The sequence below is a fragment of the Onychomys torridus genome, chromosome 4 (genome assembly GCF_903995425.1).
Source record: "Onychomys torridus chromosome 4, mOncTor1.1, whole genome shotgun sequence".
Classification (NCBI taxonomy): Eukaryota; Metazoa; Chordata; class Mammalia; order Rodentia; family Cricetidae; genus Onychomys; species Onychomys torridus.
The window spans coordinates 4,832,371-4,854,812 of record NC_050446.1 but is presented as its reverse complement, the minus strand read 5'-3'; the positions used below and the strand labels follow the sequence as shown (position 1 = coordinate 4,854,812).

At 49.2% G+C, this 22,442-nt stretch overlaps 1 protein-coding gene and 1 pseudogene across 1 annotated transcript; both read left to right on the top strand.

Annotated features, from left to right (window-relative positions):
* Positions 1–5,343: 5,343 nt before the first annotated feature.
* LOC118581328 lies at positions 5,344–5,969 on the top strand (annotated as a pseudogene).
* Positions 5,970–15,280: 9,311 nt separating this feature from the next.
* On the top strand, positions 15,281–16,357 carry LOC118581322 (extensin-like). Its single transcript, XM_036183357.1, has one exon. It carries the CDS (start codon positions 15,281–15,283, stop codon positions 16,355–16,357), a length of 1,077 nt encoding a protein of 358 aa, XP_036039250.1.
* Positions 16,358–22,442: the final 6,085 nt, after the last annotated feature.

The following is a 22,442-nucleotide window of genomic DNA, read 5'->3' as shown; positions in this document are numbered from 1 at the left end:
TAATTTCTTGAGTTCTTTATATATTCTGGATATCAGCCCTCTGTCAGATGTGGGGTTGGTGAAGACCTTTTCCTATTCTGTAGGCTGTCACTTTGTCTTGTTGACTGTGTCCTTTGCTCTACAAAAGCTTCTCAGTTTCTACAGGTCCCATTGATTGATTGTTTCTCTCAGTGTCTGTGCTACTGGTGTTATATTTAGAAAGTGATCTCCGGTGCCAATGCGTTCAAGAGTACTTCCTACTTTCTCTTCTATCAGGTTCAAAGTAACTGGATTTATGTTGATGTCTTTGATCCACTTGGACTTAAGTTTTGTGCACGGTGACAGATATGGATCTATTTGCAGCCTTCTACCACGTTGACATCCAGTTATGCCAGCACCATTTGTTGAAGATGCTTTCTTTTTTCCAGTGTACATTTTTGGCTTCTTTGTCAAAAATTATATGTTCATAGGTGTGCGGGTTAATGTCAGGGTCTTCAATTTGATTCCATTGGTCCACATGCCGGTTTTTATGCCAGTACCAAGCTGTTTTAATTACGGCAGCTCTATAGTAGAGCTTGAGGTCAGGGATTGTGATGCCTCCAGAGGTTGTTTTATTGTACAGGATTCTTTTGGCTATCCTGGGTTTTTTGTTTTTCCATATGAAGTTGAGTATTAGTCTTTCCAGATCTGTGAAGAATTGTGTTGGTAATTTGATGGGGATTGCATTGAATCTGTAGATTGCTTTTGGTAAGATCGCCATTTTTACTATGTTAATCCTGCCTATCCATGAGCATGGAAGATCTTTCCATTTTCTGACATCTTCTTCAGTTTCTTTTTTCAGGGACTTAAAGTTCTTGTCATATAGATCCTTCACATGCTTAGTTAGAGTAACCCCAAGGTATTTTATATCATTTGTGGCTATTGTAAAGGGTGATGTATCTCTGATTTCCTTCTCAGCCTGTTTGTCTATTGTATATAGGAGGGATACTGGTTTTTTTGAGTTGATCTTGTATCCTGCTATGTTGCTGAAGGTTTTTATTAGCTGTATCAGTTCCTTAGTTGAATTTTTGGGGTCATTCATGTATACTATCATGTCATCTGCAAATAGGGAAAGCTTGACTTATTCCTTTCCAATTTGTATCCCCTTAATCTCCTTACGTTGTCTTATAGCTCTGGCTAGAACTTCAAGTACTATATTGAATAAGTATGGGGAGAGGGGACAGCCTTGCCTTATTCCTGATTTTAGTGGTATTGCTTTGAGTTTCTCTCCATTTAATTTGATGTTGGCTGTTGGCTTGCTGTAGATTGCCTTTATTATGTTTAGGTATGTTCCCTGTATTCCTGATCGCTCCAAGACCTTTATCATGAAGGGGTGTTGGATTTTGTCAAATGCCTTTTCTGCATCTAGTGAGATGATCATGTGGTTTTTTTTCTTTGAGTTTGTTTATATGGTGTATTACATGGACTGCCTTTCGTATGTTGAACCACCCTTGCATCCCTGGGATGAAGCCTACTTGATCATGGTGGATAATTGTTTTGATGTGTTCTTGGAGTCTGTTTGCCAGTATTTTATTGAGTATTTTTGCATCAATGTTCACGAGGGAGATTGGTCTGTAGTTCTCTTTCTTTGTTGCATCTTTGTTTGGTTTAGGAATGAGGATAATTGTAGCCTCATAGAAGGAGTTTGGTAATATACCTTCTGCTTCTATTGTGTGGAATAATTTAAAGAGTATTGGTATTAAGTCTTCTTTGAAGATCTGGTAGAATTCTGCAGTGAAACCATCTGGTCCTGGGCTTTTTTTGGTTGGGAGACTTTTAGTGACTGATTCTATTTCTTTAGGGGTTATTGGACTATTTAAATGGTTTATCTGGTCTTGATTTAACTTAGGTATGTGGTACCTATCCAGAAAATTATCCATTTCTTTTAGATTTTTTTTCATTTCTGATTTTGTTAATTTGGATGCTCTCTCTCTGCCTTTTGGTTAGTTTGGATAAGGGCTTGTCTATCTTGTTGATCTTCTCAAAGAACCAACTCTTTGTTTCATTAATCCTTTGTGTTGTTCTCTTTATTTCTATTTTATTGATTTCAGCTCTCAATCTGATAATTCCCTGGCGTCTGTTCCTCCTGGGAGACTTTGCTTCTTCCTGTTCAAGGGCTTTCAAGTCACTAGCGTGAGATTTCTCCAGCTTCTTTATGTGGGCATTTAGTGCTATGAATTTCCCTGTTAGCACTGCTTTCATAGTGTCCCATAAGTTTGGGTATATGGTGTATTCATTTTCATTGATCTCTAGGAAGTCTTTAATTTCTTTCTTATTTCTTCCTTAACCCATTGGTGATTCAGTTGAGCATTATTCAGTTTCCATGAGATTGTAGGATTTCTGTAGTTTTGTTGTTGTTGTTGAAATCTAACTTTAAACCATGGTGGTCTGATAGAACACAGGAGGTTATTCTAATTGTTTTGTATCTGTTGAGATTTGCTTTGTGGCCAAGTATGTGGTCAATTTTAGAGAAGGTCCCATGGGGTGCTGAGAAGAAGGCATATTCTTTTTTGTTCAGGTGGAATGTTCTGTAGATATCAATTAAGTCCATTTGAGCCATAACATCAGTTAAGACCATTATGTCTCTGTTAAGTTTCAATTTGGCTGATCTGTCCAGAGGTGAAAGTGGGGTGTTGAAGTCTCCCACTATTAATGTGTGGGGTTTTACACGTGATTTAAGCTTTAGTAATGTTTCTTTTACATATGTGGGTGCCCTTGCGTTTGGGGCATAAATGTTCAGAATTGAGACTTCATCTTGGTGGATCTTTCCTGCGATGAGTATGTAATGTCCTTCATCATCTTTTTGATTGATTTTAGTTTGAAGTCTATTTTGCTGGATATTAGGATGGCTACACCAGCTTGCTTCTTAAGACCATTTGATTGGAAAGTCTTGCCCCAGCCTTTTTTTCTTAGGAGGTGTCTGTCTTTGAATTTGAGGTGTGTTTCTTGTATGCAGCAGAAAGATGGGTCCTGTTTTCATATCCATTCTGTTAGTCTGTGTCTTTTTATAGGTGAATTAAGTCCATTGATATTAAGGGATATTAATGACCAGTGCTTGTTGGTTCCTGTTATTATTTTTATTTTTTTGGTGATAGTGTGTGTGTACTTCTCTTCTTTGGGTTTTACTGCTGTGGTGTTATCTATTGCCTGTGTTCTCATGGGTGTATCTGCCTTCCTTAGGTTGGAATTTTCCTTCTAGTGCTTTCTGTAGGGTTGGGTTTGTGGATAAGTATTGTTGAAATCTGGTTTTGTATTGGAAGGTCTTGTTCACTCCATCTATGATGATTGAAAGTTTTGCTGGGTATTTATTAATCTAGGCTGACATCCATGGTCTCTTAGTGTCTGCATTATATCTGTCCAGGTCCTTCTGGCTTTCAAAGTCTCCATTGAGAAATCGGGTGTTATTCTGATGGGTTTGCCTTTATAAGTCACTTGGCCTTTTTCCTTTGCTGCCCTTAATATTCTTTCTTTATTCTGTATGTTTAGTTGTTTAATTATTACGTGGCAAGGGGACTTTTTTGGGGGGTCTAGTCTGTTTGGTGTTCTATAGGCTTCTTGTATCTTCATAGGCATTTCATTCTTTAAGTTGGGAAAGTTTTCTTCTATGATCTTGTTAAATATATTTTCTGTGCCTTTGAGTTGGTATTCTTCTCCTTCCTCTATCCCTATTATTTGTAGGTTTGGTCTTTTCATGGTGTCCCAAATTTCTTGGACATTTTGGGTCATGATTTTGTTGGTTTTAGTGTTTTATTTAACTGATGAATCTATTTCTTCTACTGTATCTTCAACACCAGAGATCCTCTCTTCCATCTCTTGCATTCTGATGGTTATACTTGTATCTGAAGTTCCTGTTTGTTTACTCAGATTTTCTATTTCCAGCATTCCTTCTGCTAGTGTCTTCTTCATTTTTTCTATTTCCCTCTTCAGGTCTTGGACTGCTTCCCTTGCTTTTTCATGATTTTCTTTCAGGGACTTATTGTTTTCTTCTGCTTTAATTTCCTTTCCTCTAGTTTTTTATAGCGTTCTTCCCATTTTTTGTTTGTCTGTTCCTCCACTTTATTTTGATTCCTTCTATATAAGGCTCTAGCCTCTTCATGATGTTATTTACAAGGTTGTTTTCTTCTTCTTCTTCCATTCCGTGATGTTCAGGTCTAGCTGTTGGAGAAGGGCTAGGTTCTGGTGATGCTGTAATGCTCTTTATTTTGTTGTATGTACTTCTGCCTTGATGTCTGCCCATCTCCTTGTGGGTTTGTTCTTGGGTCTTATCAGTGTACTTGGTCCAGACAGAGCTGACAGATTTAGGGAACCTCTCTCTGGTCCAGATGGAAGCTCTGGGCCGGATGGGAGCTCTGGTCCAGATGAGAGTGCTGGCCGGATAGGAGATGGGGGGCTGGACTCTGCATCTCAGGAACTCCTTATCTTGTCTAGATGGGAGCTCCTCTTGTCCAGATGGGAGTTCCGGGACATGGTGGAAGCTCTGGTCCAGAATGGAGTTCCAGGGTGGATGGTAGCTGGGGGCTCTCTGGTCCAGATGGGAGTTCCGGGGCAGGATGGGAGCTGGGAGCTGGTCTCTGAGTCTCAGGAAGTTGCTGGGGTCTCTGGTAAATGGGTGTGGGGGCAGGGTGTGGAGACTGCAGGGTCTGCCTGCAGTCTTGGAAAAGGGGAGCCTTCCCGCAGGGCTTGACGAATGGCCGGAAACTGGGGCCAAGTTGGGCAGGTCCTCTAGGGATGGCTGGTGCCCAGGGGTGGGACCCAGAGGTGGTTGCCTCTCTGACTACAACCCCAGGCACTCACCTCTGGTCCAGATGGGAGTTCCGGGGCAGGATGGAAGCTGGGGGCTGGTTTATAAGTCTCAGGAAGTGGCTGGGGTCACAGGCAGATGGGTGTGGGGGCAGGGCGTGAAGGTTGTAGGGTTCATTTTTACATATATTTTAATTCAAGTTGATTGCACAAAATTTCAAATTTCAATGTTACTAATGATAAATGTTACTGTGGGGCTGGAGCGATGGCCCAGTCTGTAGAGTGCTCACCATGAGGACCTGAGTTCAGATCCCCAGAGTCTGCTGAGAAGCCAGGCTTATTGGTACACCTGTAACTCCTGCCCTGGAGAAGCAGGAACAGAGGGCCCTGGGAGCTGGTCAGCTAGCCAGCGCAGCCAAACCTATGAGCCTGATGCTGACCTCTGGCCTCCATTCACACATATGCACACTTGTGTGCACACCATGACACAATCACAACAACAAGGAAACAAGAACGAAAGAAAAAGGAAGAGTGTTACTGCCACAAAAAAAGGCAAAAGTAGCTTCCTTGCCTCTGGCGGCAGCCATGGTGAGCCAAGGCGGTGCAAACAGATACATCCAGGCGCTATGGAGGAAGATGCAGTCCGACGTGATGCGCTTTCTCCTGAGGGCCCGCTGCTGGCGGTACCACCTGCCCTCAGCACTGCACAGGGCGCCCCGCCCCACCCAGCCTGATAAAGCGCGAAGGCTGGGATACAAGGCCAAGCAAGGTTATGTCAATATACAGGATTCGTGTCCGCCATGGTGGCCGCAAACGCCCAGTTCCTAAGGGTGCAACTTACGGCAAGCCTGTCCATCATGGTGTTAACCAGCTCAAGTTTGCCCGAAGCCTTCAGTCTGTTGCTGAGGAGAGAGCTGGACGCCATTGTGGGGCTGAGAGTCCTGAATTCTTACTGAGTTGGCAAAGATTCCACATACAAATTCTTTGAGGTTATCCTTATTGATCCATTCCATAAAGCTATCAGAAGAAACCCTGACTCCCAATGGATCACCAAACCAGGCCACAAGCACGGAGAGATGCGTGGGCTGACATCTGCTGGCCGCAAGAGCCGTGGCCTTGGAAAGGGCCACAGGTTCCACCACACTATTGGTGGCTCTCACCGTGCAGCCTGGAGAAGGTGAAATACTCTGCAGCTCCACCGTCACCACTAATACATGTAATGTTTGTAAAATTCATACCCAATAAACAATTTAGGATGGTCAAAAACGCAAAAGTAGAGAGCTCACCACAGTTGGCCACTAGTGTGTCACCAGTTTTGAGGACATTCAGTTCCTATAGTCTTACTCTACAGGAAATTCCCATTTCCTGTCCCTACATAATTCTGAATCAGATACCCAGAATCCTACCTGCTCGTTCATTATTCCAGCTGTGCCTCTTACAGTTTGTATTTATAAATATAAATACAGAGTCTCATTATATAGTCCTGGCTGGTCTGAAACTCATTATATAGACCAGGCTGGCCCAGATCTCACAGAGATTCACCTGCCTCTGCCTCCCCAGTGCTGGGATTCAAGATGCCATCAAACCTGGCTTCTTCTAGATTTTTAATTATTTAATTATCAAATGCTGCTATCACACCTAAAACAAATTACAGATCTGGGTGTGATCCTAGCACTTTGGAGACTGAGGCAGGAGGATTTATTAGTTTAGCCTGGGCTAAGTATCTCCCTTATGAACAAATGGATTTTTCTAACTTTATCCATGCTGTTTTCCATACTACGTCCTTCTACTCTGCATTTCCTATAAGCTGGAATGATCTAGAGGCTTGACCATATGTGATGATTTTCTTGTCCACACTAGTCCACACCTGTCATGGCGCACTTCCATCAAGAGGTATACGGGCAGGAGAGATGGCTCAGTTGGTAAATGCCTGCTGTGCCAGTTTGAGGGCCTAAATTTGGATCCTGGATCCTAGCCCTGGTGGTAAATGGCTGTAATTCTAAAGCTGTCGGGGAGGGGCAGAGAGACAGGAGGATCCCAGAGACTATGATCAGCCAGCCCAGATGAATCAGTCAGTTCCAGGTTCAGTGAGAGACCCTCTCTTAAAAAACGAAGTGGAGCAGGATAGAGCTGGAGACACCTGATGTTGGTCTCTGGCCCCTATAGGCATATGCACACACATGCACATACACAAATATATCACACCAAAGTGCATGAATGAATAATACACATATGCTCTCAGCACTTAGGAGGTAGGGGCAGATTGGGAGCTTGAGGCCAGCCTGGGCTAAGCAGCAAATTCAAAGTTTGCCTGGGCTACATGGCAAGGTCCTCTCTAAAACAAAACAAAATGAAAACCCCAGAACAGCTGGGACTACAGCTCAGTGTTTGTTAGAGTGTTTGCATAGAATGTTCAAGGCCTGGGGTTGGTCTCCAGAAGAGAGAAGAGAGAGAGAGAGAGAGAAGCAGACAGAGATAGACAGATACATACGACAGACGGACAGAGAACATGTTTGTTTCTTCCTGTGTATTTGCGGTGACAAAGCTCACTGCTGAGAGCTTCTATTTCATTGAAGTTTGGGAAACACATACAGTCTTCCTGCCTCCTCCCTTATCAGGCAGACCACATCTGTAGGAGAAAGAAAGCATCTGTCTGTTGGTGCCAAGGTGGGCACTTTCTTCTTTCTTTTTATTTTACTTTTCTTTTGAAAAGCAACTCCAAACCCAACCAACATCCTCCAAACTGCCCTGTGGCCGTTGCCTTGTTGAATTCTGTTTTGGGCTGGCCTGTTTCATGTCACTATTAGTCTGCACTTGGCCGTGGGTGTGGGTCACCCCACGCCACTGTGAGCAGCAAGCTTATCTCAGGTCTCTGTGTGAGTCCTGATTCCCCTCTGAAGTTTTGGGATGCCTTTGCTTCCTGGAAAGACAACATCCCAGGCTCTTCTAGGGGCAGTGTCTCGCCCCAGACCCGGATGCAGCTTTCATGAGCTGTCACTCATGCTGGGGGAGTGGGCTTTCCAGTGATGCCACCGCCTCTGCCACCCAGGCTTCCGCAGACAGCTTCCATTCCTTCACTGCTTCTCTAAGCTGGACTGGGGGGTGAGGGGAGGTGACGACGGACGTGCCTTGAGTCTGTCATCAATGTCCTATCTGAGGTAAGCAGAGGTCTCTTCACGTGTCCCTGGGGAAGAGTCGGGACCACAGCTGGTGAGAGTGGACTGAAACCTGTACCCCAGGGGGTCTAGTCTGTGAGCCCACAGCCCCACCCTGCCTGTGGAGAAGGAGAGGGGCTTCATTTCCACCAAGACACTGAATGGAAGGCGGTCCTTTGACCCCAAAATGTTGCCCCTGAGCCCCCCACTCCCACTGAGCCTTCTTGCCACTCTCCCAACAGGGTGCAGCATGTTTTCCTTCTCCCTTGAGTCTGGGCTAGTCTGTGGCAGCTTTAACGAAGTCAGTGGCAGGGATAATGTCAGAACTCAGGCCCAGCCCCTATGTGGTCCAGCAGTTTCTGAAGGAATGCTGGCAGGGGAGAAGCCAGCACCACCCAAGACCACCAGTGTTGGGCAAGCTCAAGCCGCAGAAGGAGAGACACAGGAGTGCCTGCCCAACCTTGATGTCTGCCATCCCAGGACAGGGCCAGACAGAACACAATGCCCACTGTGGACACAGAAGCCCTCATAGATGCTGCACAGAGTAAGGTCCCGGGACACTCCTGCCATCTCCACCACCCCAGACCGCCCCAGGACTCCACAGGAAGGAGAATTGGGGTCTACAGAGTCTTTGGGCCTAGACCATCACTTTCCTCTAGTTTACCACATAGCAGTCATGAGCTTCATCCCCTGTGAAGAGCTTATTAAGAGCTCTGGTCCCCCTTTAAGGATACTCCACGTTCCAGGTTATACTCCACTTTGCAGCTTCCAATCCTCCAAGGGCAGTACTGAGAAGACCCAGGGAAGCCATGGTGGGTACCCTTTCCCGAGGAACCTATAGCCCTCGCTATACCTCCAAAAAGCATCCAATGTTCCCAGACCCTCTTCTTTAGAAGCCCAGTGGGGATCCACACACTACAGTGAATGAACAGAGGGCCCCATGCCTGCTGGATAATAGACAGAGAGAGAGAGAGGCAGAGATGCAAATGGACACAGGTGGGGAGGAGTCTAAGCTGGGTAAATATGAGAGGGAGTGAGGGACAGAGGGACGGAAGGGAAAGAGGGGGATTAGCAGCCTGAAGGAGAGAGACACGTAGATGTGGAAGGCTGAGAAAGGAGGTATGGGCAGGCCCCTGGGCAGGGAGCAGCCTTAGGCAGGCAGAAGCAGAGGGGGGCCACTCCTCTCTCCCTGAGACTCTGCCACTCTCCTGCTTCTTCAGCACCCTGATTTGTTCTCCCCTCATCTTAGCTCCCAGGGACTTGTTCCTGTTCTCCGTGTCAGGGTCCTCTGCCCTCTTACTACCCAATGCCCAGCTTTAAGCCCCTTGAGCCCCAGAAATGTGACCCATAGCTTCAGGGAACTCTAGCAGGCTACTCTACCTCTGGCCATCTCTGTCCTATACAAAAGCCAGTCCCCTGGGTAGTGACCAGCTCCACCTGTCACTCAATCCGTAAGTCCTAGCTCTAACTCTTGGAAAGCGCTTTGGGGTACACAGCCTTGGGTTGGGAGGGACAGAGCCCCAGCACTGGGTAACTGGACAGCAGGTCAGAAGGGCCCCCAAAGCCACTTACTAGAAGGATTTTGCTCTTCCTCTGTGCACTGCTCCCCCCCTCCAGTAGAAGGAGGTATAAAAGCAAGAGGGTCCCCATGAGCAGGTCCCATAACTCAGCCAGCCAGCAGAGGCCAATATTTAAATCATAGCTTACTTTGCTTTGTGTGAGGGAATTTATTAGCCTACCACATAAATGTTTTATTCATTAGGCCATGTAAATAATGCATGCCTGTTTCCATGGAGATTTAACCCTTGTGCTCCTGGTACCCCGGCCGGGGCCTGCCCAACCCCTTTGTGATAGCTCTCGGCTTTCCTGGTCCTGCCACTACACAAAAGGACCAGCAGCAACCCACAATGACTGATACTACTAGCAGTGGCCGTGGGTGACACCCTTCAGGAAACCATGCAAGTGTCCAACAGTGTACCCCATGATGTCATTATCCCAAATGCCATCACCCCCGTCTAACAGATGGGGAGACTGAGGCTCAAGGAAGAGGGACATTTGCCAGGGTAAAGAGGACAGGGCCATGCCAGTTGTGGTTGGCATCAGACCCAAATCCTCTAGGCTGTGTCTCCTGTGCTCTGCCCACCCCAGGTACCCTGTGGGACCAGGAGTTTTGCTCGAGGAACCTCCCAGATGGGAATCCTCACCTCCACTCCATGCTTCCACTTCTACATCACCAAACTCTCTGCACACAGAAGAATCCTAGCCCCAACACAAGACTGAGCTCCTGTGGTTCCATACCTCACCCTGGGGACAATGTAAGACCCGGGACCCAGGGTGGCCAGAGGGTGCTGGACTTCATACCCGAGCTCCAGTTCCCATTCTGTGCCCTGAGCCTCCTCTTTTGGAACCTACTGTAGTGCAGCAATGACAGTATGCCCCTCATCACTTTACAGACAGCAACCCTGAGACCTTGAGGTTAAGAGCTTGGCACAGGGTCACCAGCAAATTGGCCACGCAGGCATGTGGAGAGGCCCGGGCAGGCCCCTCGCTCCTCCCGTCACGTCTGGTTGCTCTGCTCAGCCAGCATGGGCTCATAGTCCACCTCTGCCACCTCGCCTGCTTGTTAGGCGGCTTCCACAGGAAACCCCTGGTCCCTGGATGGCAGCCTTGCAGGCAGGCCACCAAGGCCCCCCTGGCCACAATTGCAGGCTTCTAGGCCCCTCCAGCAGCTTTCCCAGCCTTGCAAACAGCAAGATCATACGTGAACTCCAGCTGCCAGCAGAGAGCAAGCCTGCAAAGGAACCACTTGAAAACTACACCTCAAAACACTGCCTTCAGGCACACCGTTCCCTTCTGCTCTCCCTCAGCCTGGCTCAATACAGCCTTCAGACCTCCCTGACTCACTAAGGGTGAAACTGGGCTTGGGTGTGTGGCAGGATGATGTTAAGTCTTGACCTCATCACCTCACCCTCTCCAAAGCAGCCCATAAGGGACATTTGGTTTACCTCATCTTGAGATGAGCACTTGAGGTCCAGAGAGGTGGAGAAGTCTGCCTAAGATGCTGGCAAGTGGCACAAACTCAGTTCCTGACCCAAGTAGGACCATCTGTCATTCTTGACTTTGGGAGCTGACAGCCCGGTCAGTCCCAGAGAATGCCATTGGAAAAGTCCTTCCTCTTAACTCTTTGTAGACCCACTCAGGTCAAGGCACAAGTCTGCTTCTGTCCTGTGAACATCTCTGTGACATCACCCTCAGAAAGGAAGATCACAGGTCACTGGCTTAGAGCCCCCTTCAGGCCACAGGCAAGGGCTGAAATCTCCAGTGTTTCCATCTATTTATTTTTACAGCAAGTAATGCTACTTCCCTTTAACGATAGTAATGATAAGACAATAGAGCTGAGCCATAGCCAGCCCTTCCCAAGGTCTCACATTGTTCTGAGCTTTGTGGATTTTAACCAGCTAGTCCCCAGATGCTCTATTATGGAGGCCATCGTCCCAGCTACAAAGATGAGTGGGAAAAGTCACAAAGACATCGGTGCTGACCCTAAGATCTAAGAAGTACCAGGGCCACCATTTGAATCCTTCACAAACAGTTTGTCTCCAACAATGAGCTAAATTTTCCTTTGAGAGCAACTCTGGGCTTTTTTTTTTTCCATCTTCTGCGGTTTCCATTCCTGTGAGATTTTGGGGGTGCTATCCTCACACTATGAGCATCCTATTGTCATGCCTCAGAAAACTGGGATCCAGGGGGTCAGATGCCCATTCCTGTCTCTGGGAGCACCCCACACGTAGACATTGGCATATAAAAATGAAATCATAAGGGACTGCAGAGATGCCTCAGCACTTAACAGTGCTTCTTGCTCTTGTAACGGATCTGCATCCAGTTCCCAGGCCCCATATTGGTGGCTCCCAACTATCTGTAACATCAGTTTCCAGAGATCTGATACCCTCTCCTGAACTCCACATGCGCGCGCGCACACACACACACACACACACACACACACATACACACAGAGTGTGGGGGTAGGAAAAGAGAGACAGAGAGACAGAAAGAGAAGAATACAGTGGGCAAGTCTGTAGGGAATTTTTTTTTTTTTTTTTGATGATTGATGTGAGAAGGCCCAATCACTGTGGGCAATGCTACATCTGGGCAGGTGGCCCTGGGTTCTATAAGAAAGCAGGTTGATGAAGCCATGAAGAACAAGTCAGTAAGCAGCACTCCTCCATGGCCTCTGATTTAGTTCCTACCTCCAGATTCCTGCCTGGAGTTCCTGCCCTGACTTCCCCAGTGGATGGAGTGTGACCTGAGAGTTGTAGGCTGAGATAAATCTCCCCCAAGTTGCTTTTGTTTGTGGTATTTTATTGTGAGAGAGCTGAGAGGGCTGAGCAGACGCCATGACAGCTGTCAGTCTTCTCTCAGAGATCAGGCCTCAATTTCAGTTTCCTGAGACTGAGCAAGCAGTTTCTCAGAGAGCCATGAACAAAGGACAGTCAATCAACACTCCCGACAGCAAGGACGAGGAGGTTGGTACCAGGCTACAGTGAGCAGATAACCAAGTAAGTACAAAGCTTGAGACTTGTCTAGGCCTGCTTAAAAAATTGGAAAACCTGTAGCCTTAGCCAGCCCTTGCTAGCCCTGGCCAATTAGAGTATACTAATATGATTGCCACTTGCTTAAGCCAATCAAATCTAAAGTGGCCTAACTGCCCTTGGAACTCCTCTTGGCTATGCTTAAAAGGAGTCCACATGTCTCTTTTGGGGTTGCCACTTTGTGTTTGTGTAGGGTGGATGGCCCCAGCATGCTGGTAATAAATGCTCTTGTTGATTGCATGCATGAATGGTGGTCTTTTGTGGGACCTCTCCAGGACCCCAACAGTTCTCCAGGACAAAGTTTCCTTCATCTTGTCCCAGCTTTGGTTTAACCTGAAACTGACCCACTCCTCCACCCCCACTTTCTACTCCTACCATGAAAAGCCCTGTGGGAAAGTACCCAGCTCTGTGTTCTTTGCCTTTAAAAGCTTGTAAAATTCATTGAGGCTGCTCTGTGAGAAGTGTTTATGAATTCAGACTTTAGTTGTGCTCAGTGCTCTCTGGGTCTCTACCCAGTGACAATATAACTCCAACAGAAATCTAAGACACACATATACACATAATTAAAACTAAAAGTGATATCTTTTTAAAAATCTCCCCTCAAGACCAGGTCTTACTTGGTAGCTCTGGCTGTCCTGGGATTAAAGGTGTGTGCCACTACACCAAGCTTTAATAAAAAAAAAAAAAAAAAAACCTAGAATAATGTGAAGTTTAAAGTTCAGTCCCACAGTACCTTCACACCTTGTTCCTTCACAGACTTCCTAGATACCTAGGTGGCTGGTTACAATCTATCAGCACTCAGGAAGCAGAAGGGCCAGAAGTTAGGCAGGGATATAAAACATCAAGGTTGCCCCCAGTGATCCACTTTCTCCAGCAAGGCTTTGTGTCTTAGAGGTTCCATAACCTTCCCAAACAGTGTCTCCAGCTGGGGACCAAGTTTCAAATACAGGAACCTGTGAGGGACATTTCACGACAAACCTCAGCAGTCTCCAGGCATCTCCTGGGCTCCTCACAGTTTTCCATAGGTAGGGTCCATTACTGTCCCCATTTTAGAAATGAGTGAATAGAGGTATTCACAAGGTAAGCTTGCCCTTTCTCAGTGGCACAGGGCCAGGCTTGGGACCTGCCCATCTGGCTTCAGAGTCACCACTGGCACTTAACCACCACACTATGTGATGTGGGTTGACAACATAGACAAGACCACACAGAGCCATCTGTGATACCTGGATACAGCTGTGCCTGCAGTCCAGCCTTACCCTGGGACTTTCCTCTATCCCAGACAGCGACTTCACCATCTAAGCTTGATGCGGGAGATATGAATGGAGGGCTCCCGACTAGAGAAGCCAGCTTAGAGGACTCAGTCTATGTCCCTACGTGAGGGCTGAGGCAGATGAATATCACTACTGGGACTAAGTTGAGAGGCATGTGGGCCCCAAGGAGGTCCTGACCGTGCACTTGGATGACGCTGCCTGTGGACAGATGTTTCTACATGTAGCCTCAGTGCTTGGGTTCCTTGCCTACACCAGGCCCTGCTGTGTGTACAGCTGCCTGGATTTTGACCTAGCTGGGTTTCCTTGGCACCTATGGCCAGGAGGAATATCATATCACCAGCACGCCTTGGTCCTGTGACTTCCAGCACTTGACCATGGGGCACCATATCCTTGGCACATCCATCATCCTGCACAAGCACATGGCAGGAGACCTCTTCCTGGTAACTGGGATTCTGTGGGGACAATGTCACCTATAGAACTGTCCTGTCCTTCCTTGGTAAGCTTTGTATCTCTACTAAAGGGCTTTGTCTGAGACATCAAGGCTGCAGGTCCTCTGGGCCTAGAGACTCCTGCACCACCTGTAGCCCATGCAGAACTGATGATACACAGGAAGCACAGACAGCAGTCACTGTACCATCACCCCAACCCCAGGTGTCCTCTGTTGAAATGGCTCTCAGCTCCTGGGCAGATGTGAGTCCATGGGGCCTGGTGGAAGCAGGCACATTCCTATTCTTACCTTCAGCCCATTCTCCCTAACCCCCTCCTCACCATCATGGCCACACACAGTCCCTCATGTTCCAACCCCTCCTCCCCCAAGGGCCCAACCATCACACGCACATGCACACTCAGCTGCAATTTCCTCCACTCCCAAAGGGCCTTGGAAGCTACTAGATTTCCTACCAGCTCAAGTGTCATGTCTGGCCTGGGTTCTCATTGTCGTTCCTGGGTCAAAGTAGCTGGACCCCGTGGAGTCCAGGGACCACTTACTCCCCAGCTGCTCTCTTTCAGTCTCTGCTCACTTGTAAGATCAGCCACACACAGACTCTCTGCCAACCCTGGATGAGAAGAAGTGACACTCGGGACAGAGGGACAGAGGCCAGATCTGAAAGGACACCTGGAGCTTTCCCTTCCCTGCTGGATCAGCCAATTAATACACCTTTCCCTCACCTCAGGGTCCCTTCAGCAATCTCTCATGCTACTGACAAGGCCGCAGAGGACATGGTGATAGGAACAGCTAATACTGAGGGCACAGAAACCCCATCACCTGCCCTAGACAGAGCATCGACCCAAGGCTGACCAGATCCGTGAGGAGCCCTGCTCAGTCATCCTTCCATATATCCTCAGGGATCTTCCAATCATCACCTGCTCCCCAAGTCTCAGCTCCCCCAGCCCACACTCCCATGAATGGCCACAATCTCAGGGCTTCAACACATATGGACCCCACCCACCCCACTGCAGCTCATCCACCCACTGAAGCCCACCCACCCCACTGCAGCCCACCCACCCCATGCAGCCCACCCACCCCACTGCGGCCCACTCACCCCACTGCGGCCCACCCACCCACTGCGGCCCACCCACCCACTGTGGCCCACCCACCCCACTGCGGCCCACCCACCCCACTGTGGCCCACCCACCCACTGCGGCCCACCCACCCACTGTGGCCCACCCACCCCACTGCGGCCCACCCACCCACTGTGGCCCACCCACCCCACTGCGGCCCACCCACCCTCTGCGGCCCACCCACCCCATGCAGCCCACCCACCCCACTGCGGCCCACCCACCCCACTGCGGCCCACCCACCCCACTGCAGCTCATCCACCCACTGCAGCCCACCCACCCCATTGCGGCCTACCCACCCACTGCGGCCCACCCACCCCACTGCGGCCCACCCACCCCACTGCGGCCCACCCATCCCACTGCGGCCCACCCACCCCACTGTGGCCCACCCACCCCACTGCAGCCCACTCACCCCACTGCGGCCCACCCACCCCACTGCGGCCCACCCACCCGACTGCAGCCCACCCACCCGACTGCAGCCCACCCACCCCACTGCAGCCCACCCATCCCACTGCAGCTCATCCACCCACTGCGGCCCACCCACCCCACTGCGGCCCACCCATCCCACTGCGGCCCACCCACCCCACTGTGGCCCACCCACCCCACTGCAGCCCACTCACCCCACTGCGGCCCACCCCCCCCCACTGCGGCCCACTCACGCCAATGCAGCCCACCCACCCGACTGCAGCCCACCCACCCCACTGCAGCCCACCCATCCCACTGCAGCTCATCCACCCACTGCAGCCCACCCACCCCACTGCAGCCCACCCCCCCCACTGTGGCCCACCCACCCACTGTGGCCCACCCACCCCACTGCGGCCCACCCACCCACTGCAGCCCACCCATCCCACTGCAGCTCATCCACCCACTGCGGCCCACCCACCCCACTGCGGCCCACCCACCCACTGCGGCCCACCCACCCCACTGCAGCCCACCCATCCCACTGCAGCTCATCCACCCACTGCAGCCCACCCACCCCACTGCAGCCCACCCCCCCCACTGTGGCCCATACCTGCTAGAATACTAGACACAACCTTCCCTTTTAGCCTGGTTCTTGAACAATCCTTTAACTCTCCTCTCATCTCCCAAACCCTGCGATAAACACTGGCCTCCCGTCTCATAGTTCAATTGCTCCTGGGAAATTTTAGAATAGTAGTCATTGTAGCCAAATGGGCTTCCTGAAGTGATCCATTCCCAAACATCTCTCTATACAAGGCACTCCTGTGACACTTGCCATCCCCAGCACACAGTAGGCCTTGAGTAAATATCTGATGAATGAAGGCATGAACAGAGGCCCCTCCTTGCTATCCTGAGAGATGCCCCAGTACTATGAGGGCCAAGATCTCAGGTGAGGCCCTCACCTCTGTGGTAAGTTTCTGAGCCAGAGAGCAGCTGTATTAGTCACTTTGCTCGTTGCTATAGCAACAGGAGCAGCTTAAGGGAAGAAAGGTTCATTTGGGCTGAGGACTCAAGAGGGTACAGTCCATCACAGCAGCAGGCCTGTAGAGCTGGGACTCCTCACATCCTGGATCCAGAAACAGAGAGCAAGGAATGCTGGTGTTTATCAGGTTTCCTCCTGTTCCCCTTTTTATTCAGTGAGGACCCCCAGCCTATGGGATAGTGCCACCCACATTCATGGTGGGCCTTCACCAGCTATACCCCTCCAAAAACACTCTCACAGAGGCCCCAGAGGTGACCCCACAGTCAGTGATGCTGAAGATTAACCCTCACAGCAGCCTACAGATGCAGGCTCTGACTGTTCCTTTTTTTTATTACTGTTGTGTGTGCACATGAGTGTATATGTATGCACACACACACATGCCCCAGCTTATGTGTGGAGTCCAGAGAGCAGCTTGCAGGGGTCAGTTCTCTCCTTCTACTGTGTGGATTCTGGGGATTGTCAGGCACAGTGGCCTGTTGAGCATCTGTAAAGAGCTATCTTAAATGGCAGTTGATGTGAGAGGGTCCAGCCCACTGTGGGTGGTGCCACCCCTGAGTCTGTGTAAGGACATTGGCTGAGGAGCAAGTCAGCAGGCAGCATTCATGTCCACGGTTTCCCCTGAGTTCCTGCCCTGACTTCCCTCTGCCAGACAGTGACAGAAACGACTGAATAAACCCTTCCCTCCCTAAGCTGTTTTAGGCTGTGGCATTTACTATAGCAACAGAAGATGGACTGAGTCACACACCCTAAGGCTGTTTCTGAGCTGAAGATCCCTGCAAACTTCCCAAGGTGCTGCCCTCTCTTGTCTCAGCTTGCACCTCCTGCCCTCAGCACGCCACTAGAAGATGCTGTGTGCTAAATTCTGTCCTTCAAAAAGGCAGGGAGACAGGCGGGGCTGGCACAGGCCTTTAATCCCAGCACTTGGGAGGCAGAGCCAGGTGGATCTCTGTGAGTTCAAGGCCAGCCTGGGCTACCAAGTGAGCTCCAGGAAAGGCACAAAGCTACACAGAGAAACCCTGTCTCGAAAAACCAAAAAAGAAAAAAAAGAAAAAAAGAAAAAGAAAAACAAAAAACAAAAAACAAAACAAAACAAAACAAAAAGGCTGGGAGATAGCTCGGTTGATGCAGAGCTTGCTTTGAAAGCATGGAGTCTGAGTGGAGACCCCAGCACCTCTGTTTCTTTTTAGAGCTGGGCATGGTGGCTCACATGCAGAAGATATACACACAAAGGCATGTAAAAGCCAGGCATGCAGGCATGGTGGCTCACATGCAGAAGATATACACACAAAGGCATGTAAAAGCCAGGCATGCAGGCATGGTGGCTCATGCCTATAATCCAGCACTCAGGGAGAATTTTGTTGCTGAGGCAGCTTCCTATTTAAGCCTGAGTACATATGAGTTCAAGCCAGCCTGGGCTACAGAGTGAGAGCCTGCCTCAAACAGATAAACAAAAAGCTACATTGCAGTGTCAACATGTACTTGTTAGTGGGGTCTTATTTGGAAGTTGGGTCTTTGGGGGTGTAATCAATTTAAGATGAGGTCTTACCAGAATGGATGGCCCTTCATCCAGCTGTGTTGGTGTCCTTGCAAGAGGAGAGAGGAACAGAGTCCACGTGACTCCAGAGGCAGAGTGGAGGGGGGTGCAGTCACAAGCCCAGGATCTGGAAGATCACTGGCCTCATGTGGACCTGAAGAGGCAGGAGGGAAACACCCCAGAGCCTTCACTTCAGAGTTCTGGTAGACCCCGGAACTGTGAGAAGATAGAGTCTTATTGTTCTCCACCACAGCTGTGTTCACTGTGACAGTGTGACAATGTGCTTTGTAAACCAGGGCTGAGGGCCTTCTGTACTTGGGGTCAGAAGCCAGAAGCTACACGGAGCAGCAACATGCAAGCCTCTTGCATCATCAAGGTACTGCTGGGGTGAAGGAGGGTGGTACAGGCCAAGGGTCCATGTGGGGACAGGCTGCACCAAAACTGAGTCAATGCAGTATGGAGAGGACTGCATGGTGCAGGGATCTGCAGGCCACTGTGTCCGGCTCTCCAAATACATCTCATCTAGATGGCCACCCAGCCTCTCTGGCCACAGCTTCTGCTCAGTGTCAGTGAAGGTGGTAGCCCTCAGCTGAATAACTAGCCACCGAGAGCCCATGGCGGGGGGCACTCCTCACGGCTGTCAGAAGTGACAGATAATCCAGTGTGATGGTTGATATCGATGTCAACCTGCAAGGATCTGGAATCACCGAGGAGACAAACCTCTCGTCATATCTGTGAGCTTAACTGAGGTGGAAGGCTCACCCTGAGGGCGGCTGTCACCACCCGTGGGCTGGGGTCCTGAACTGAAGAGAATGGAGAAAGTGGGTGAGCACCAGCATTCATACCCATTTGCTCTTTGACGCAGCATGCAGTGTGGCCAGCTGCCTCCACCCCCATTGCCACAACATCCCCTACAGTGAAGGACTGCACCCCAAACTGTGAGCTGAAGTCAAACCTTCCTCTCCACATTGCTTCCATCAGGGATCTTGTTATCATTCATATTTTTCAACTTTTTTTTGACATTTTTGTAAGTTTAAGATTTATTTGTTTTTATGGGTATGAGTGTTGTCTTGCATGTATGTCTAGGTACTACACATGTGTCTGGTACTCATGAAGGTCAGAAGAAGCCATTAGACCTCCTGGAACTGAAGTTACAGACAGCTGCAAGCCAGCATGTGGGTGCTGGGAATTGGATACTAGGTCCTCTGCAGGACTCTAATTGCTGAGCCATTTTCCATCCCACAGTGTTTGGTTCTATATGGTTCATTGCAATGCCTCACTTTGCTGATGACTCCACGGCCCCTCACCTAGTACCATCACTTCTTCCTGACCTCCTCCTCCTCAGCCTCTCCACTGTCTCCTCCAATGACCCTGTGGCCAGCAGTGCTCAGCACTGTGTTTGCTACTTCCTTCTCCCACACGTGTGCTCTCATCTGCTGCAGCCCCCGCCTGAATGGCACACCAGCCCTCTAAGGATCTGCAGACTCAGGAGCTCTGTAGTCTTGCCCAAGCTACCCAAACCCAAGGCGTTCCAGGGAGCTCTTTCCTTCCAATAAAGGCATATGACATGCTCCCTATTTCAGAGCATACCATCCCCCAGCTTCTAGTTCCTTCTAGATAAGCATCCAGAAGACCCCATGCCATCTTAAAAGGAAATCTCATTAGCTATTCTGCATGCCCCACCTTTTATATATCTTTCTAATCTGACCCTTCTCTCAAGCCTCTGGCCAAGGCCACTGTCACAGGCCAGGTACAGAATGAATGGGCCCTACCTATCACATGTAGATAGATGTCTGTCTGGGCTGTGGAGATGGCCCATCAATAAAGTGCTTTCCACGTAAGCATGAGGAGCTGAATTTGATCTCCAGCACTGTGCTTATGATCCCAATGTTGGGGAGATGGAGACAGGTAGGTCCCTGGGGCTTGCAGGCCAGTCAATAGCCTAATCAACCAGTCCTGGACCCAGTAGAGAGATCCTGTCTCAAAAAACTAGGTGGGGGATGGAAGGTGGTTCAGTAGGTAAGAGTACTTGCTGTCCAAGCATGAGGGGCTGGAATTTGAATCCAAGTACTCAAGTGAAAAGGGCCAGGCAAGGTTGCACATGCCTATAATCCCACATGCCTATAATCCCAGCTTTGTGGGTAGCAGGGACAGGCAGAACCCAGGAGCTCACTGGCCATCCAGCTTAGCTGAAACAGTGAGCCACATCTTCATCCACAGGTTCAGTAGAAGAGGATGTATCATGCCCTGCTCTGACTTCCACATGCAGATCCATACTAATGTGATGCACCACATACACATCACACACACAGCATAGGATACAATACATACATGGGGACAGCTGATAAATCTGTCTCACTAAATAAACCTCCTTCAAAGTCTTGCATTTGAGAGCTAGACCCTCCCTAACCTAACACCTATGCTAACCCACCCCCAGAAACCAGCTTAAGAAACAGGACTCAAGCCTGGGGCAGGAGCAAAATTCTCTCCCAACACAGAAAAGTACATTCAGAACCCAGAACCAGCTCATCCCTCATTCCAGAGAGGCACAGATGTCTCAGCCCTTTCTGCCAAGATCTTTATTGTATTTTTCTCAAAGAAAAACAAGTGTGGATCGGGAGAGGGTTAACGGTTTATTCTATTTTTTTCTGAGTGATTTTATCACTGCCGTTAGAACATTCATTGAAGTAAGTGAGGTATCCATCACAGGCTGACAGCAGTGTGCAGACTAATGGCTGTTACATGGTAATAATTTTTAATATGATTTTTATTTCACTTAATTTCATATGTGCTTGACAAAAGGTCCCCAGTCACTTGGGAGCAGTGCGGGACTGGGAATATGCACACAGAAAGGTCTGTGGAGCCAGGTGCTGGAGCCCTTCAAAGAAACAACATTGTCATTGGGGAAAGGGAAGTTGTGATGTTGGTGGGAGGAGGGAAGGAGCTGGCTTCTGACACCATGTTGGTATTACACCCCCACAGACATGCCAAGACACAATGAGTCAGGGATGGACGCATAAGCAATGGGTCTGCCATGTGCACACAAGCTTGCTGGGAACCTGCACAAAATGGCTGATCTTGTGAGGACATGGTCACACCCTGTCAGTCACACTGGGTTTGCAGAGAAACACATAGTAAGTAAGTAGGAACTGGACACATAAACATGCTGCGGGAGGGAGAGAGGGGGAAAGAGAGAGGGGGAAGAGGAGGGGAGTAGAGGAGGAGGAGAAAGGAGTGGAGGGAAGGACGAAGAAGAGGAAGTAGGTGAGAGAGAAGGAGAGAAAGAGCGTGTGTTCCATTTCTTGGAAAATCCCTGTGCCTAGAAAGATCACAGAGTAAAGACCCAGCCACAGAAGCCAGTGTGGTCCTCATGCTCATTGCTGCACATGCACATGTGTGCACATATGTACACACACACACACACACACACACACACACACACACACACACACACACACCTGTACATCACCAGGGACTTGAAACAAGTCACCCAGTCCTGTCCATGACAATGTTGCTGTGAAGAGAGATAAGGTGAAGCTATAATCTGTCATGTGCCTGTGAACCAGACTTTTGTTACAGGACTGCACCCACATCCCCTAGGCAGATGGAGAACACCCCTGTCACACCAGCTGCCATCTCACTGGCCCTGTGGCTCCCATGGGCAGATAACAGGAGTGCCCACCACGACTGGCTATGGCCAGGTGTGACATGCTCCTGACCTAAATGCACATGGAGACCTCTTTCTGAGAAAAGTTTGTCACACCAGTCTTTCCATCTGGTGCTGGAAGGGCCTTCCACATGCTGTCTGAGAAGACTCCAGGGTCAGACTGCTAAGGCCCAAACCCAGCTCCACCCACTCGCTGTCCCCATAGACTGTAAGTCCCCACCTGGAGATACTCACACGGATTAATAGGAAGAGTGTGGCTCTCAGAAGAAGTTATCTACTGTGATCATATCCTTCCAATTTCTTCTGGGAAGGAGAAAAATTGGATTTCCTTAGGTCCTCTCAGGATGGAAGAGGATTATTGGGAGCTGAGTTCATAACCCAATGGTGCCAATCTTCCTCAAGACTCTTATCCTGCCTGGCTTTGAGATACTGCTGCCTGTAGGATTTAGGGAGCAGACAGACAGATCACC